This window comes from Scomber scombrus, chromosome 7 (genome assembly GCF_963691925.1).
Source record: "Scomber scombrus chromosome 7, fScoSco1.1, whole genome shotgun sequence".
NCBI classification, from domain to species: Eukaryota; Metazoa; Chordata; class Actinopteri; order Scombriformes; family Scombridae; genus Scomber; species Scomber scombrus.
The window spans coordinates 5,433,270-5,452,517 of record NC_084976.1 but is presented as its reverse complement, the minus strand read 5'-3'; the positions used below and the strand labels follow the sequence as shown (position 1 = coordinate 5,452,517).

Sequence of the window (19,248 nt, the reverse complement as noted above, 5' to 3'; positions counted from 1 at the left end):
CACTCATCATGCTCCAATAACAGTCAGTCAGTCTCCTTCATTTGTTTGTGTCAAAGTTGTGACTTCTTACTCTTTGGTTTCATGTCAGACTTTTGTTGCAGACTCTTACACCTCCTGCAGTGAAATATGAGAGCAAATGTTGTTGTAATGTATGTTTTGAGAGGCAAAATGACTGCTTTGAGTGTGTTTACGTCTCGCTGTTCACTTACTGTTGTATCCGTTACACTGTTTGCTGTCTGTTCTGGAGGAGCGACGTGAGGGCTGCTGGTAGCTGTGCTTACTGCCTGCTGACTTCACACTGCAGTCTGATGAGTCTGGAGGGAAAAGGAGAGGAGTTGAATGACAGCGTTAAGCACCTGCTTCTTCAGGCCTTGAATATATTGACAGATGCTCTTTTTTTTTTCTTCACAGAGAATAAGAAGGGTTATTCATGCCTTAAATACTGCAGACACCATCTCCATAATCATCACATCTCCACTGTGTAGGAGTCAGTGATGATCTCCATCTGTGTCCTCAACAGTGTTTCTCCTCTATACCATCCCATTAAAAGACTATTTGCACTCTGCTTCATTTCCATTCGTCCTCACTCACTATGGACTGGAACTAACTTCTTGCATTAGCATCACGCTTCATTTGCACGTCCATGCAGTGTGGGCTCAGACGAACTCCTGCACAGAACATTGACACTTAATGGACAGGCTGAAGTGGCTGTTTTGGCCAGAGTTCTATATAATGAGACAGCTCTGACATGCGGAGGGGGTCGGCTTTAGCTTTTTCGACTGGCAGGTAATATCAGAGCCTTGGAAATTTAGCTTGGATTTTACCGTGGGAATGGCTAAATGTCATTTCAGTGTTATGCTTTCCTGCATTTAGTCTGGCTAGTAGCAGAGAGTAGTCAAAAGCGTTGGATGTGGGAGTTTTTCAGAGCCCTGGGAGACAAGGGGGAGGTGTGTGTGTGTGTCTGAGTGTGTGAGAGTGTGTGTGTACCTGAGGCTGCCGAGAACGAGGCTTCCAGCTGACTCTGTCTCCTCAGCAGCACCTCCTCTCTCTTCAGAGCTGCCATATACTTGGAGTAGGACCACGACAACTGAGGGAACATTTCCAGAAATCTAGTCAAATCAAACATGATTAGAAAAACGGTCCAATTACAGGATCGAGTTTCTCCTTTAATACCCTGTGGTTTGAATCCACGATGGCTTGTTTGGACTCCATGCTGTAATTGAGTTTTTCTTTATCGCCGCAGTCTTTATTTTAATATGTTGTACTTTCAGATATTTATCAAAGAATAATTTGGTTGGGCTTCTTTTACAGGATACGTGTTACACAAACACATCTTCAGCTCGACCTTCATCATGTTTTAACGGTAGGAACATCAGGCAGCTTCTTACCGGCTGTGCAGGAGTCAGCAGCAGTCTGCTCTGTGCTCTTGACAGCTTCTTTTCACTTCTTCTCTCTTGTTTTTCTTCTGTCTCATCTTCATCTGTCTCTTCTTCCTCCCTAAAGCTGAAATCTTGTCTTTCCAGCTTAGCCTACACAAGAAAAAAAGAATGAATTTCTCTCATCCACAGATTTTCTTTTTCTTTGAAGTATTAAAAATTGCATAATCATATTCTTGGAACTCATACTATCCTTTGTTTCCTCACCTGGGCCTTCCTCCTTACGTCCTCTTCCTCCTCCTCCTCTTTTCTCCTCTGTCTGCGCACCCTGGCTCTGTGCTTGACTCGTTTCTCCTCCAGGAGAGGAAGGAGCTGCTCCTCTTGGACGCTGCACCTCAACTCTTGAAACTCAGGCCAAACTTTCAGCAATTCACTAAACACTGACATCTACATATACAGAGAAGATGCAGTAAAAAAACAAACAACTCAAACCTCACTGTTACACACACACACACTACCTGTGCCTCTCTGAAGATGTAAGGGCCCAGCTCGTGGCGTTTCTCCAGGATGTGCTGAGCCTGTTCAGGAGGGATGTCTATCTGCAGGGCGGGGGGCATGGATGAGTTAATAAAACAGTTGATGATGGTGGAGATCTTTCGCTGGATTGTGGCCTCGTCACTGTGGGAATGACAAAGGTCCTGCAGAGAGGGAGCAGAGCAGAAATGAACGGCAACATGAAATATCTGGAATATTACTGGAATTGAGGAGTGGAAAAGGATTTTTTTTTTCCATTGAAGGGTTAGCGTATTCATACCTTCACACTGTGTGTCCAGGGCTAGACCAATAAATCAGCTGATGTATTAATATATTATATTGACTTATATATCGACCATTAAACTACAGCACAGACATGCCAAAGATGTGTTTGAGGTCACTAAGAAACATTGTATGCATTACATAGTTTGTCCACCAGAGAGCACTGATGGGTCTATTTTTCAACTCCATAATGTCTCGGTATATGATATAAATATATATATGGTCCTAATTCCTTAATGACCCTGTGTATGTAAAAGAGAAAAAAAAGAAAAATAAATTGAGCAATATATAACTATAACTATTTTTTTACTCAAATTTGGTATCAGCCTCAAAAATCCAGGTCTGTTTGGATGAGGGAGACTGGAAAGATGTCAGACCCACCAGCAAATCACTCTTCAGGTATTTTAACTTCTTGTACCTTGTAGCGCTGCACCTCCAGCCAAAAGAGCAAGTCATTCTCCAGGTAGTCTCCCTTCAGAGAAACAAAGTGCTGGAACTGCATACAGGTGACAGGGTTGAGGAGGATCCGTCGAAACAGCAGGATCTCTTTGGAGGAACTCATCCACAAGCCCTCGGCCTGTAAGAAGGAAAATGGGACACTGTGAGCTGTAGGTAAACTCCTTCAGGGATCAATAAAAGTCATCACCTTTTCATGTGTGAACATTTTACCAGCACAAAAAACTACATTTACACAGCAGTAGAACTTACAGTACAGTGTGCTCCTGATCAACAACAGTGAAGATGATATGTAACCTACAGTACAAGTCCTAGCTCACAGAAAACTGAGATAATAATACTCCTTTATTCAGAGAAGCTGGTCTTTGCCAGTGATGAGATAATGATCATAAAGATGATAGTCACAATCATGTATGAAAACTCCTTCCTGTAATCATCCTGCTTTAAAAATGTGAAATGTTCATGTTTTATATCCGTGTTTTGCTGTGAAGCTGAGATGAGACGAGAGGACGGGAACAGAGCTGCATGGAAAACACTCCAAAGGCTATTAAAGGAAGGTTAGTAAGGCTGATGCTTTAATCTTATTTATCCTGGATCCAATTTGGGAAAACTAACCACAGGGCCAAAATGGTGTTTGACAAAGCCAGTGCTCGAAGCCAAGTCATGAACTAAATCACACATGCTTTCAGGCCAGGAAATGCCTTATTTCTCTCCATTCAAAATATCCAGCTTCCCCCCAGAGGATTTCTCCTTACCTTCCAGGCTTCTCTCCTCGTCCTGTGTCGACGGTAGGCGCTCTGCAAGGACAGCCTTTCTGCTGCTTCGGGCTACCACACACACACACACACACGGGTCAAAAGTCAGAAACTGAGTAAACTAGGATAAACAAGGACACTGAACACCTCTCTGCTCTGCACTCCTGCTCTTCGTCACTGGCAGTAACTAAAGCTCTCCCTCTCTTTTTCTTACCTTTCACCTCCTCTCAGTATTCATTCCCTGTATTCAAATTCGTCCAATTTCCTCTTAGAGAGATCTTTACCCCCTCCTGATGTGATCTATCTCCCACCCCTGACCCATCTGTCCTCTTGACCTTTTCATCTTTTCCACCCTCCCGCTCATCTCCTCCCTCCAGTGTGAAACGCTAAACTACGTCTACCTCTCATTACTTAATGAGAGGATCAGTGTGACCGAACGTAGTAAACTTGATAACATAATGAGGCAGAGTGGCAGAATCTGTGGTTTATCTATTACCACCTGATGAGGCAACCTGAGAGAGCGCAGTGGACAGTGACAGCGTTTAGTGGTTTCTCACATAGCAGAGCTCTTATCTCCGTCTGCTCTCCAGGCCGTCATTAGCATTATTACAGCAGGAATCAAAGGCTTTAAGGTTACATGGTGTTAACACAAATACAGTTTATACATGTTAGGAACTCAAGGTTGAATTCTGTGATGACAGATAAAGAAATGGAGCCCAGTGTAAGAAATGATATTTCAAATAAAACCAACAAAAGTTTAACAATTTCTGCATATGCCAGACTTCCTGCTCAATAAATGGACGTGTAGTTAATAAGTAGCAACAACTGTTATTTATGGCTGTAAAGTTGGAACACGTCAAAACTTCAAGGTCATTGCTTTTAACAGTCTGCGTGTTTGTTTGCTTTTCCAAATTTTAATGACGTCTGCATAGATATTATGTTCAGAAGCTCTTGGTGGTGTCTGACCTTTCATGACCTCTTTAACTAATGTTAACCACTGCTAAAAATCTACCAGAATCCACTGCTGACACCATCATGGAGGTCTATTACATACACTGGATGTATGAATAATGACTAAATACTGAACTATGATGTCAGTTGTTAATGTTTGTGCTTTAGGTGTAGATCCATTCATGATTAATTAGTGTAAAAAGTAGAATTGTTTTCAATTGCAGGCTACTGTCGAAGACTCATTTATTGTCTATAACTTTACATTTTAAACTTAAAAACCTAAAAAAACATGTGGCTGTAATATATATACATATACAGTATGTTATATGTACCACTATAGTTAGTATACAACAAAATCCACATACTTGAATCCAGCATTCACTCTCTTTTAAGCTGTTTTTAATTTCTACCAGCTCCAGAGAGAACTATCTGGCTCTTTAGCTGTTAAATGCTCCACTATGTTCACTGACTGAGTCTGTTTGCTGTTTGGTGCTGAGAGTTTTTAAAGTTTTTTCTCTCCGAATAACAGCTGCCTGCTGCGACCGAAAACGATGCTATGAGAGCGCTGTGAGTGAACCAAACTTTGCAGCTGGACTGGAGCTGTTCCATCAACGTCCATAATTAGTTTTAATTTTTTGCAGTTGTGAGTAGCTCCTCTTTTTCTGTTGAGTGTTGCATGGTGGGAGAATAAAGTCCAGGTTTTTTTTTCCTTTCCTCATGCTGACTGTTTTGAATTTACTTTTTTTGTCACATTTACAGTTTGAATGTTCCTGCTCTGGTCTGTTTCTTGAAGACATCATTAGGTTTATCTCAGGATGGAGAGTTGGAGTCAATTTAACAAAAGGACGGTGATACATACTCAGATTGTGTATTTACTAAGCAGGGAATGTCTGACTAAAGATTGTATGGTGTTTTTGGTGCTTGACCCACACTAGGGCCTAAAAGTCTCAAATACCTCAACTTTATGGATGAGTAAAACTTTTGATTCTGAGCCAACCAATTTGTAAATGTAATCATGCCACTGCCTCTTAGCCATACAGAGCTATGCACCTACAATATGACAACCAGTGTGTGTTATCAGCTGAAAGGCCTTTATATAAATAAGAGTAAAACGTTAAGAAGCAGGATGTCCACCTTTGGTTTGTGTTTCTGTCTCTCTGTGAACTCTGTTGTAGCCAGAAACAGAGGCAGCCATGTTCTCTCAATGTGACTCCTGACGATGTCCTGGATCTCCATGACGACTGGGTTTGAGAGACACTCTAGTTTTAGACGTTCCAGTCCACCTGCCAGACGCAATATCTACACACACACACAGAGAAACAGAACATAAGGAAGACGCATTTGATATAAATGCTAAAGATGTCTCAGACTGTACAAGCCTGTAGATTTCACGAAACCACATGAAGAACATATGAGGAGGTGGACTAACTCAGAGAAAACTGCCCACAGTGGGGGGACCCGACTGAAAACTTCTCTCCTTCCTGACTCCCGCTGTGCTCTCCATCATTCCCACAATCCCCTCTGTTCTCTTCATCTCCCCTGTCTGCTTTCTGTCTCCGTGCATCGATCTGGCCACGTCTCCTTATTTATATCTCCTTTATATTTTCTCTCATCTCTTTCTGCATGCACGCATTCTCTCACACACACACACACACACACACACACACAGGCTTCAGAAATGAGAACCAGTCGTGGCACTGTGCAGTGGGAGTCAGTAGATGAAAGGAGGCCAATCTGTGACTGGATGACTGAGTGATTGAAAGAGTGAGGGGCCAAAGCAGTAAAGCTGTCAGTCTCTCTACATCGCTCACGCAGACGAGAACCAACGCTGAGATGCAAGAAAGCCAGTCGGAGCCAATCCTAGAGTTAGAAGCACTAGAATTGGCACTCTCGTCCAAATGCACAGCTCTAATGATCAGTTTGATGGTATTTATGAGATGAGGATGACAAATTAGAAAGGTCATGCACCAGAGTTGAATCTATATCAACACATTTGCTGTATGTCTCTATTCCTAACCCTGATCTCAGTGTGTCATATATACACATACATAGCTTATTATCTTAAATACTTCATATCTCTAGTGTCCCAAAAAACGATATGTCCCATCTACTCGCCCTAACTCTACACACCATGCCCTCCTGCAGTAATCCTAGAACCCAGAAACCTAATCTCAGTCTATAAATGTCAGGAGAGATTTTATCTGTCATTGTTACTGGAGCTGATCTTCTTTGTCTTCTGGATCCAAAACCACACTCCTCTCTTCCTCCTCGTTTTTTAAAATTCTAACCATGTCCTCTCATCCCCTGGTCCCCACCGACACCCCGCTGTCAGAGCTGTCAACGTGAAGTCTGCAGGATGCCAGAGAGAAGGGAGATGGGAAATTGTGTGAGAGCCGCAGCGGCCTCTGTTTATCAAATCTGGATGTTGGAGCCTCAGCTGGAGCTCGTCCCATCACGGGATTGTCGTGTCATGGGCACCATGTTTCTGCCCCGGAGCTTTCCCGGCAAGCTGACACTAATTTAAACTCGATGGAGTTTTGACTACAGTGAAATGGGTTGTGTTTGTCTTGTGGATTTTGAAAGAAGTGCGAGAAAATTGAACACGCTGTCTGTTAAATCGTGTGAATTGATTGACGTACATCATTCTGCTGTTCTGCTGAGGCGGGGCTTTCAGAGCCAAAGAAGTACTTCCTGTTGAGATACTTGTTGGCGATGTGAGACGACCTCTCCTGTCTGACAGCCTTGTCTCTCTGAGAAGTCCTCCTGTACTGCTCCAGATCGAGCCAGCACGTCAGATGGATACTAAGCAGAAACACACACATTGAGAGCATCAATGTTACGTCCACATAAACTTGTGAGTATTTTATAGATCCTCTAAAATAATGTACCTTCCCATTTGGCCTTCAGTTCAGTTTAGTGTAAATATGCACATGTGTAGATCAAGTACGGTGTATTAGTGTACATAAATTATATATATATTTAGAGAAAGTGGAGCATATAGAGCTAACCAGGACAAAAGTCTCACCTGGCATCGTGATCCTGGAGAAAGGACATAAAGTGCCCGATCTCATGACGGTGGCGAAGTAAGGAACCTAGACGGTAACCTCGGTAATGTGAAGACACATTGGACCAAGAGTCAGGTGTCTGGGGGCCCTCTGAGAATGAAATAGATGGAGGAATAGAAGAAGGAGGCAGCATGAAGTTATACTGCTCCACCTGCTGAGGAGATAGAGCAGGAGAGAAGAGAGAGAGAGAAGAAAAGAGATGGCAAGAAAGAGAGAAAAAGAAGGTGTGGTAACAAAACTCTTAACAGGGATTTTTCCACATCACATCATGCCCAATACTGCCTTTTTAGATGTTCTAAAGTCACTGTAAAGCACAGACTCACATGGATCATTTCTTCTATATAACAGCAGTAACACAGCGCTGTAAATGGTACGTTCATGCCAAGCAATATAGTCTTGGAACCGCAGATAACCAACATTGTTACTAAGTGAAGCAGAAATACTGGAAAGTCGTCATTTTCACATTCATATTTACATTAGCTGTTTTATGCTCACAGGTGTGTGTTTATTGGCTATTAACTGAGCACCAGCATTTTATAAATCTGTGGCAGTAGTGAATGCTGGCTGACCTGATTCAGTCGCCGCTCTGATTCTTCGTGCAGACTCTGCAGTTCCCTGTACTCCCGACTGTCGACTCGGCGCACCTCCTCCTGCACACACACCTGGGCACGCACATGCGCCCACACACACACGCAGAGACGCAGACACACGGTAGGCCAAAGTAAATCTTGAATTCAAATGAATAAGTCGAATTAACTGGATTTCAACAGAAACAGTAAGACATTTCATCAGTTATTTTGTTCTTTTTGGTGGGAAACTCAACTTTCCAAACACTAGACCAATGTCAGGTCAAATCGGTTTTATTTATATAAAAATCACTAAAAATGCTAATTTGTCTGTACTCTGAACGACACCCTTGATTCTGATGAGGAATGACTTGTTATTCGTCAGTTTTGATTTGTTGGCAGGTCTTAACCAATATGAGCCAGTTAAAGGACAGATGGCAGCAGGTGAGAGTAGACTTGCGTGCTATGCACTACAATAAATGATAACCCTCATCATCAAGTTTGGTTTTTTACTTCAGTTTCTGTCTGTGTGTATTTGTTAATTTAAAAGAACTGAGATCATCGCTGAGCTCAGGGCTTGGTTTGAAGAAGAGGATCAGAGCAGGCTGGCCTCGAACCACACGATGAGAGATGTGACAGTGGAGAGCAGGTTGAGCTCACTGAGGTTCAGCCTGCATCCTTTTTTTGTTGTTGGCAACCAGAGGAATTCAGTACATAACCTTATAGTACGTTTTGGTATAGTAATGAGTTACTATTTAAGTAAATCCACTTCCTCAAGTGGATAAGAGGGATGTGGACTGGTTTGTGGTTGTACTGTGGTTACCTGCTGGAGGGACTCCTTGTCCCTGCCCACCAGCTGTGTCCAGGGCTCCAGCAGGATGTTCAGAGTGTGTTCCTCGACCTCCTCAAACAGCTCCTCAAAAGCAGGCATCAGTCGGTCATACACCTCCCTGCGGATCTCCTCATCCACACCAACGCTCCTTCTGGCGGAGCTGAAAAGATATGTGGAGTAAAGGAGCTGGAGGAGGAGGAGAGAAAAGAAGAGGAGAGATCATTAAAATGTCACCACTTCAGAAATATTTCTCTTCACGACCGCCATCACTTTCATCATCACTATTGTTCGGTGCGCTCATATACAATATTCACTATCTCTCATCACTGTTGCCATCACACTACATAAATGTCACTCATTTAACCCTCTTGGCCACGGCACAATGGAAAGATCAGCTTAATGTCATTCCTCTGGCAAACTAAAGGTTAACTGAAGGAAAATAGATTTCACTGGGAGGTTTTCTGGATGGGACCCCTCCGCTTTCTTCGTCGGTCCAGCTGTAGCCAGACAGGGTGGTTCTGGGTGACTGGACTGGCGCAGGGCTGGGGGGGTCTGACTCACTTGTTTTTATGGGTGTTTAAATCTCTCCACTTAGTGAGGGGGTAAAGAGGGTAGAAGCAGAGAGGAGAACGGGAGTGGCAGACCAAGCGGGTATGCAAACAAGAGCAGGTGTGTGTGTGTGTGTGTGTGTGTGAGTGTGTGTGTGAGAGTTTGTAAAAGGGAGGGGAAAGAAAATGTTAAACATTCTCTGCTTTATTGCCTTTTGAAGACTTTGTATTTGATTACAGATTGCTTTTATACATTTTTAGACATTGGCTCTCTTCAACTTTCATTTATTGTGATTTATGTTTCCTGCTAATTCCTCTCAAGGAGGCCTCTTTATCACTCCAGGTATTGTATTCCTTTTTATCTTAATTTCAAAGTTTTAAATTAGCCATAACTTATTTTTTAACCACAGAAAACATGAGTCACATGAATGTACCAGTATTTTCTTAACTTGAAATTAGTTTGATGTTGCACAGTTGGCCTTGGCAACAAAAGACAAAAAAAATAAGGAAAATTATAAGAATCGAACAATTTATTATCTGGAATAGTAAGTTGCAGGGTTTTTTTTAGGTGCAAGGAAAATACAGTTATTCTCAGAGGAGTGTTACGTGACAGGAAAACCTAACATATTACTAAGGTAACAGACGGTCTACTGAACTGACATGAACTCAACTCAAAGAAACATCTCAGCAAAGAAACTTTAAAACAGCAAAAAGACGCATACACAATATACACATATATAATATTACACATACATAATATATATACTATGATTATGGCACAAAAACACTGTATTTTATTTATCTGTATAGTACTGTTTGGTTTTTTTCCCCCCCTTTCTTTGTTTGCTAAATGCAGAGTTAGTGATTGTATTAATTGTTTAGATTATGGGGCACACACTGTATTTGAACCAGATACATTTATTATTTATTATATAGTATTTTTCCTTAAACAATGGAGTCGATGCAGGATTAACTCTGTTGCAGGGTGTGTGTATGTGTGTATGTGTGTATGTGTGTATGTGTGTATGTGCTGACCTGTGCTTCTCTCTGTATTCTGTAAGGGTCCAGCCCATCCTGGTAGAATAGCTCATGGTAATGTTGCAGGTCAGTCCAGAAGTAAACTGCATTCTCCCACAGCTGCCACAGGATACAACAATCACTGTAACTATCATCATGGACCCAATTATCATTATTATTATTACTCCACATTATGAAAATTATATTTAGATATATTGTTATCTACTATTTTTGATGAATAACAGCCGTAATATGATGGACTATGCAGATTAAAAATGCATGTTAAAATCCATTAGTAGCTACTATACCTGGTTTCCAGATTGTTCACAGAAGTGTGTGAAGTATAAACCAGCATGTGAGTCTGCACACAGAGCTTGTGACATCTTTTCAATTCTGCTGCTGCTCAGCAGCTGTATAATGCTGGAGGACAACTGATGAAACACACATATATAGGAGAAAATGTAAGTACCAACAAGGAAACAAAACACAACAAAATAACTATAACAACTAACAAATAATAAACTATAACTACATACACCCTCACGAGTGATGCAAAGTTAAACATCACTCAACACACACTTGACAACCTAGAAAGAAATGTCTCCATCTTTGCTTGTTTCTCTATTTTTTTATTTCATGTCACATGTTGCTTAAACTATTTTTGGATTTATATGCTACTTAATCCTCCCACCTGTGAGTTGGCACTATGGAGGGATCGGGGCAGATGGATATCAGGACAGAGGGGAGGCAGGGTCAAAGAGCCACAGCGGGGCCGTATGTGTGATGGAGGGCTAACGCACCATTCCATCCACAGCCCCATATGAGGGGAGTCGTCACCGTCTGCCTGAACACGCTGAGAAGTCCAGAACCGAGGAGCCCTGGAGGGGGTAGGAGAGAGAGAAAGAATTACAACTATACAGGCTAAAATTACTCTGTGATGGATGATGCTAATACTTAGATGTAACATATTTTAATGGTAAATGTAGTCAGTAATATGTATGTACAATATGTGTGAGATAAATAGTCTGTCCCGGATTTTAGAAAGTTGAATACTGTATGTATTGTATGTCTCACCAGTAGCAGAGCAGAGACTCAGTAAGGCACGGTTGAACTGAGCGCAGTTTATCTTCTGTCCAGTAGGGGGAGGTAGTCAGTCCCAGTCTGGAAAGCAGCTCCACATTCAGACAGCTGTGGCTGCTGCTCAGCAGGTACCGGCTCCTCATCAGAACCAGATACCTGATCCAAAGACCACATGACATCACATCTGACACTAATTCATTACTTTTCCAAAAGACAAGCATTGTATTTTTTTCTTCTCGGAATTCTATATCAAACCATTTCTGCTTCTGACGACAAACAAAAAAATTAGTTATTGCAATTTAGTTATTGTTGTCTTGCATCTATGATATAATACTCATAGTGTTGATATGCTCACCTGTTCTTCCGCTCTCTGTGCTGTATAGCTTTCAGTCGCTCTATATCCATCCAGAGATTGAGCAGCTTCTCCCCTGGGGTTCCTCGCAAAAACTCCTTAAACTCATCCAAGCCTAGTCTATTGTCACGGCAACAGGAACCATGGCAACACAGATCAAGCACCATTTCCCGGTACGCGCCCCTACTCCCCACCTCCCTATTGTTCTTGTGCCATTCTGTCTTTTCTTCCCTACCACTCCCCCCCTTGCCTTCTTGAACTTTCTCTTTCTTACCCTCCAATCTTTCTCTGCCTTCATCAGCTGAATGCTGACAATCACAGGATCTGTCTGTGCTGGTACAATTTGTCAGTTCTTTAGTGTTTGTTCGGCTCTGTCCATCAACCATGACCGCTGCATCTTTAAGCACCTGTTTAACCACTTTGGCAGCCAAGTACTCCAGCTGTAGGTCAGAAGACTCATAATCCAGACTACTGGACTCTTTGAGGTGATGCTCCTCTCCAGCAGCAGCTGACGGTTCTGTGAAGTAGAGACTCAACTCTGATCGTGGGCTCCGGAGTTCCTGAGTTTTCTCACACTTAAGGTTAGAGGAGAAGGAAGCAGGGGATGAAGAGGAACAAGTACGAAAGCTCTCAGGCTCAGACCAGCTGGTGGAACATCTGGATGATTCACTAGATTTTGTCCTGATATGTCCCATCCGATCAGAGGGTAGGCATGTAACATTATTTCTCAAAGAACCTGTAGACAGATGAAAGAAACACTTAATGTCATCATTAGGCTGAAGCACACAGTACATATATGTGCCAATGGAAAAATCAGGTATATACCTCGTTTTACTGAAGTATTCTCTTCAGCATGCGAGCATGTTTGGGTCTTCAGGGCACGGTTATTCTCCTTGTCGGATCGGGAGGAAAAACACAGTTGTGTGTGTGACAGTTTGGCTGGAGCTGAGCTGCATTTCCTCCTCTGAATAATGAGGTTTGGGTCCCACTGAAACATCTTGGCCAGTCTGGGAAAGATCACAAAGAAAACTGATACACCAACAGTCACAGTTTACATTAGCAAGTGGTTTTTAAGCATTGATGAATATATAACTTAATTATCAAATTTGCCAAGTTAACAATTATTACTCTAACAGTGCTTTTACTGTATGTGACGATTGCAATTTAAAGTGGGTCAGTCTATCATGATGTGTGATGTGCTCCTTGAGGCTTCTCCCAAGATGTATAAGGTATTACATTAAAACAGAAGGGGAAGTAGGTCAAAGATCTTTAACACCATCACAAGGATTCCTAGACACTAGACAATAACCACCATATACTGAATCATACTGCAAGAGGTTAACACTATAATCCCCAACACAAGCATCCCTTGATAATGATGGACATATTAACACATGATAAAGTCACAAAATGTAGGTTAGTATGTAAGCATGGATGTAGCAGGGATGAAATAATGACAATGAAATCAGAAAATGCAGAAAGAAAAGTCTTGTATGATATTAAATATGATGTTTTCCTTAACAAATTAATGAGTGAAACTAACTAAGTATGATACTGTTGATAAAGTCAAAAGGTGTTAACAAAGTCCACAATCAATGCAGAATATAGGAGGTAAAATTAAATCTGCTGTGTGTGTGTAAAGTAGTGGTACATGCAACTGCAGTACTGTACCTGTATTCATAGTAGCAATCACTTTGAAGGAAAAAGGGCAATCTTTCCTTCATGATCCACTGAACACCTTGTTCTCTGTCCAGGCACTGTGAAAGTCAGGCAGACATTCCTCAGAACAACTCTGTGAAGCTACAGATCTAATGGCTCTTCATCTCATCTCCAAAAGAAAATAAACCTTTTATTCCCAAATAAAGAGTTCATCCACTACTTACATAGACAGTGTAACGGTTGTCTATTAGAGTGCTTTTGGCCAGCTCTGTGTGGTCATGAGTAAGGAGTTTTGACTTGCTGTGGTGCAGAACTGATCGGATTCTTCTGGAGATAAACTCAGCTGCTCCACTCACCACCTCAAATTGCCCAGTCTGCTGGTTGTACAGCAAAGCCTCTGGGAAAGACTGAGAGGAGATATGATAGCATATTTTTCAATTTAAAATACTTGTATAGTATGACCTTTATAACACAGTGTGAGAAGTAACTTGGAGCTGGTTATGTCAATAATATGCTTCATCTATGTGTTTGTTCTACTTTACCGGCAGACTTAAGAAATCATTGAAGAAGTGAGCCAACACATCATCAGAGGCCAGAAAATTCTCCTGCATGTAGATAATAACATGATCAGTCTAAGCCAGTGGTCTCCAACCCTGCTCCTGGGGAGCTACTGTCCTGTATGTTTTAGGTATCTCCCCACTCAAACACACCTGATTCTAATAATGAACTGGTTATCAAGCCCTTTGACAAGCTTCAGCTGCTAGATAACACGTTAATTATTAGAATCAGGTGTGTTAGAGTGGGGAGATACCTAAAATATGCAGGGCTGATAAACCCAAACTCTAATCACAGCATCAAGATTAATTAAATGTCAATAATCAAAACTTGTACTCACAAAATTGGCAGATGTAAGATGGGGAAACTCTTGAACATAGAAAGTAGAACTTGTTAGAAAACCAACATCAATTCCAAAGAGTAAAATACATTTCTTATAGTACTTACCTGTTGAAATTACTCCACACATTGTTCACCTCAAAAATACAAATTCCTATACAGTATTTTTTAACTGGTGGCCTAGAAAGTCAAGCAAAGCAATCACATTTCAACACATTAGGCGGTGCAGAGTGAGCCGCAAACCTCTCAGTGTAATTACAGACACACTGCAGGTTGCTATGGAAGTGGACTCATTTTCAAAACACAGGGGGGGCAGTAAAAGTTTAACCAGAGAAGACCACAGAGAAATGTGTAGTTCTTCCTGTCACGGAACTGAGAACTACATGCATTCTTTTTTTAATAAACAGAATTTACATCATTATAATCATCTAAGATTTTATTGTATGTAGTAAAATTACATGAGAGAATGACTTTGCTGGTGCAGTTATGACAAGGTGAGGTCATACCACTAGATGGCACCAAACACTAAGAAATTCATATGTATAGATTGGCGTAGACACTCCAGAAAAAAAAGGAAAAAAACACAAATGAGAAAGACAATGATACGGGTATATAAAAAAAATCAAATTTATTTTAAAACTGATCTGAAAACACATTGGTAAAAGTTGAAGATCTCATACGGGAATTCAAAAAAACAAAACAACAACACTGTACAGCAGATCAATGTGTATGAAAAAAGCACATCAGCAGCTTAGTTCATTGTCATCTGCTGGTGAGACTTCCTCCACATTCATAATTAAAAACTCACAAGTAAGAATTGTGTTGAAAAATTTGGAAAAATACAGTACATAGATAGGCACAAAAGCATAAAGAGCATAAAGACACATCGACGAGTACAAGAATCGATCTCTTGTACTGGCTACAAATAAGTTGCTTCATGGGTAAGACCATTCACCATTCAGCAGCAAAAATACAAAAGTGACTTTGGCATCGCAAACGGGAATGTAGTCCACTTTGGACTCATAGTCTCCTAACGTTCCGCTTGCTTTGAGCACTTCCTGGAAGAAGTGTGTCCTTCTTGCGACGGCCGACAGACAGGCTGCCGCACTCTCTAGAGCCGTGGAAAGCGCATAAGCAGGCCGTGCAAAACTGGAAGCCACAATCAGCACTGCTGCACACACCCTCCCCTTTCACTGAGTGACACCTTGCAGGGTGCTGACACCGAGGGCAAGGTTTGAGGCACTCGTCATTGAAGAGGGTTTTGGCAACCTGAAAGAAAAGCGAAAAACTAATTAAAATGACATCAAGTACATGTTTTGTGAAAATGTGAACTTATGTCAGCAATTTTTTAAATAAGCTTTATAAGAATCTCCCATTAGTACATACATTTTAACCAAATATGAAATATGATCTCATGGTTTTGTAACTCACTTCCAGAAACTTTTCACGTTTGCTGCTGCTGCCTGAATGTAAGATGCTGTGCTGTAATGGGGTTAAAGTGCTATTTCCTGACTGCGGGGTGCAGTAGCTGGAGGTCCTTGACTGGGCCTGAACAGTCTTGAGGGCTGACCTCTTAAGCATGGTCAGTCTGGTCTCAGCATCAGGGACATGGACATCACCACCAAGCTATAGGACAACAGCATGAAGTTAGAAGATATACCAACAATTGACCTGACCTCCATGTGATTTTACTTTAACAACTACGAGAAAATACTTGCTTGAGGCAGATGGCAAAAGCAACAGTGCTGTACCAACACAAGACTCATATCATTGGCCACCTTTAGCAATATTAACCAATATGGAAAATCTACCTCCAGAGAAGCTTCCATTTCACTCAGATGAATTCTTCTCTTAAAGCTCGCTCGCTTGTCCTTCCGGATGATTTCATTCCAGCTCTTGCACACCTGTCCACATCTGTCAAACACAAACAAATGCATGAGAAAAATACTTACTAGCACTCATTGCACTGCTAATACTGATGATGTGTCCTCCTACTTATCAATCTGATCTAATTGATAGTCAGACTCAACAGTCATAACAGACAAAGGAAATGTATACGTGTTTTTGATAATATTATGAATGTTCTGCTTGTTATTAAGAATTTCTGTCACAAGTAATAGTTGATTTATTGAATAACAAATTGAAATCTCTGAAGTGCGCAGAATTTTAGATGCACAAAAATAAATTTGTATATGAGCAACAAGAGCCGACTTTGCCAACTCCTCACCTATAGATGCACTCAGCTGTCAGGTGGCTGAGTATGACAGCCAGGATATGCCTGACGTTCCTCTTCTTCAGCTCTGTGAGTATATCCACCTTCCCCAGACCCATCTTCCTACCGATCAGCCCTGCCAAAGGCATAGTGGTCCTGAACGTCAGTGGGGTCTCAGCAAGCGCTGCTGTGGACCTCAGCTGCTCCTTCAGGCTAGGACTTTGGCCAACAAACATCTGGGCCTTCTGCTGGCACATAGCATGAACCAGCTGCAGGGCTGGAGTCAGAGAGAGATTGACTGGGGGTTTGCTAAGAGGAGTTACAACTGGATTAGCAGGGGCTGTGCTAATAGGCGTCATGTTTTCTTGCTTGGTTGTAGTCGCTCTTAGTGGGGTGGCATAGTCTTGTTTTGCAGAGGCCAAACCATCAGATGTCAGGGTATTAGCACATTTAACAGAGAGGACCCTGCAAGGAGTGGCACTTTCTGCAAAAACCTCATCTTCATTAGAACATCTGTGGTGTTTATGTTCCTGCTTTCGGTCCGTCACGTCTTCCTCAGACTGGGAGCCCCCTTCTTTAAGTGTAGAAAGCCTGTGCTGACGCTGCAAAACAGAGCGCCGCTTTGCCTCTGCCAGATTTGGGGTTTTACAGTTTCCTCTGGAGGCACAGAGCAGCAGCTCCTGGAAAGAGCCGTCATGGTCCACCGAGGAGTCTTGGGACTTATCAAGCGTCAGGGAACTGAAACCACTGTCTTCATATGCGTACCTGTTGGGGGGTTAGGAGGGAGTTAATTCAGACTTGGTGTCCAGTTAATGTGGAGAACACTGCTTTATTCATCAGTTGGGGAAATGTATTACTAAATTTTAGAAAGCCAAATGTGAAAAAAAAGCACTTACCTGATGTATTTGGGTGTATGTGAAGATGACGGTGTGCGCAAGACACTTGAGCTGCCATTTAAGTAATTTGTCACACCGCTGGCTGGTGATTGAGTGTTTTCCTTAGACGAGGCAGGCAGGAATTTACTTAAGCGTGGAGTCTCGACATTGAGTTGATCAGAGGCAGAAATGCTCGCGCTGAAATCCGCATCAGAGAGTGAAACTTGTCTCGCTAAACTGGGGAGTTGAGCAGAGTTGAGTTTACCATCTTCAAGAGTGGAGGTCCTCACCTGAGAGAAGAGGAGACGACGTTTCCTACCAGATAACGGCAGGTCCTGCTCCAATTTTAAAGTGCTTGACGGCAAAGCCCCCGTCCCAGTGTCCAGAGATTCGAACGACACACTGAGCCAGTGTTCAGACCTCACACTGATGGATGATTCAGTCCTTCTGGTGCATGGTGATCTTGTTTTGTCAGTTTTGACATCTGCATTGGGTCTGAACATGAGATGTCTGTGTCGCAGCGAGGCCTCTCTCCTGTATACTTTAGGAGTTTCACACCAGCTGACTGCTGATGGCGACTGTGCCTCTCTGGAGTCTTTACCCACATACCTGACTGAATCTCTGCTCCTCTCTTTAGGTGTGACAGAAAGCCTGATGTTCTCTTTAGGTGTTTCATTGAAGTCTACTGAAGACAGAGACCTACAGGAGTCTGCTCCACTGATGCTCTGTGGACTGTGGAATAAACCTGAGTAGCCACTGTCAGAACAGTCGTAACAGTGTGGGCCTTTGCAGATGTCGTGATAGACATTTGATTCAGGAGTGCACTGCATTTTCCTGATGATGTCAACTGACCTTAGACGGAAAAAAAGAAGTAAATAAAACTCCTCAAAGAAAACTGACAAACATGGCATTGAGTATCCATGACAGCATTAAATGAGGATTTGGAGGAGGGTAGAATTGGTATGCCCCCATTACATTATCTAGTCAAACCTTAAATTACAGACCATTAGCTATTTAAATGTGACCTGTCCTAACTGTAAGCTCTAAGTAGGTGCAGTCAAGTTGGACTCACTTTTGTAATCAAAGCTGAGGCAGATGATGGGTGTCAGGACGCCTCTTAATCGTGCTCAGTGCAGCTCAGTGCAGCTCAGCGGTCTGTGAAAGGACTCAGCTGGTTCAACACCAAACATTCTCAGCTGTTTCTGCAGCGTTGCTATGAGACCGCGTGTGATGCCGCTGTAAAGCGAGCTGTAGCCGCCAAACAGCCGAGCCCGACCCTCCGCTCACTGAACACCCTGGTATTCATACAAGCTACCCCCAAAACAACTAACATGAAAGTTAGTGGAGATAACCGAAGGTTTATTTATAGGCTTAATCTGAGTTTCCTAACTAACTTAAGCAGAAACAACAACGTTAACATACACAAAACACTATCAACTGCATTCTAGATAAAAAGTGAACTCGTCTTTGTTTTAGCAATTAGCGTGATGTGTAAACACCTGTGTTAATTAGTTGAGTGGTCTAGTCTATTGTACGGAGGGATTCGTCTCCCTAAAAATCTATTTGCTTTTTTTCCCACACTAAAATACATACATGTCATAATATTAACGCGGTAACTGACAATATAATGTCGAGTTAAAGTAGGTAGGCTTGTGTGACACTTTGTAGTACGTTTAACTCCGCGCAGTAACATTAGATAAAATAGTGCCAAACGAACTGTCTTAAATTGCATAAAACCATAGCATTTGGTATTAAACAAGTCATTTAAAAAACAAAACACTTACTTCAAGAGAA

The 19,248-nt window shown here is 42.0% G+C and overlaps 2 protein-coding genes across 2 annotated transcripts; both read right to left on the bottom strand.

Moving 5' to 3' along the window:
- Positions 1-201: 201 nt before the first annotated feature.
- Positions 202-14,084, bottom strand: LOC133983334 (regulator of G-protein signaling 22). The gene is made up of 21 exons (XM_062422388.1): positions 14,016-14,084; positions 13,698-13,880; positions 13,486-13,571; positions 12,640-12,821; positions 11,818-12,550; positions 11,457-11,618; positions 11,074-11,260; positions 10,691-10,792; positions 10,401-10,502; positions 8,809-9,003; positions 7,989-8,081; positions 7,380-7,570; positions 6,994-7,156; positions 5,489-5,653; positions 3,404-3,475; positions 2,611-2,769; positions 1,895-2,074; positions 1,644-1,823; positions 1,389-1,523; positions 988-1,087; positions 202-314 (listed from the first exon to the last, which is right to left on the bottom strand). Exons 1-21 carry the CDS (start codon positions 14,082-14,084, stop codon positions 202-204), a joined length of 3,552 nt encoding a protein of 1,183 aa, XP_062278372.1.
- Positions 14,085-15,387: 1,303 nt separating this feature from the next.
- fbxo43 (F-box protein 43) lies at positions 15,388-18,284 on the bottom strand. Its single transcript, XM_062423078.1, has 5 exons — positions 17,476-18,284; positions 16,595-17,344; positions 16,179-16,281; positions 15,799-15,993; positions 15,388-15,636 (listed from the first exon to the last, which is right to left on the bottom strand). The coding sequence occupies exons 1-5, from the start codon at positions 18,282-18,284 to the stop codon at positions 15,388-15,390; spliced, it is 2,106 nt and encodes a 701-aa protein (XP_062279062.1).
- Between the last annotated feature and the right edge of the window lie 964 nt (positions 18,285-19,248).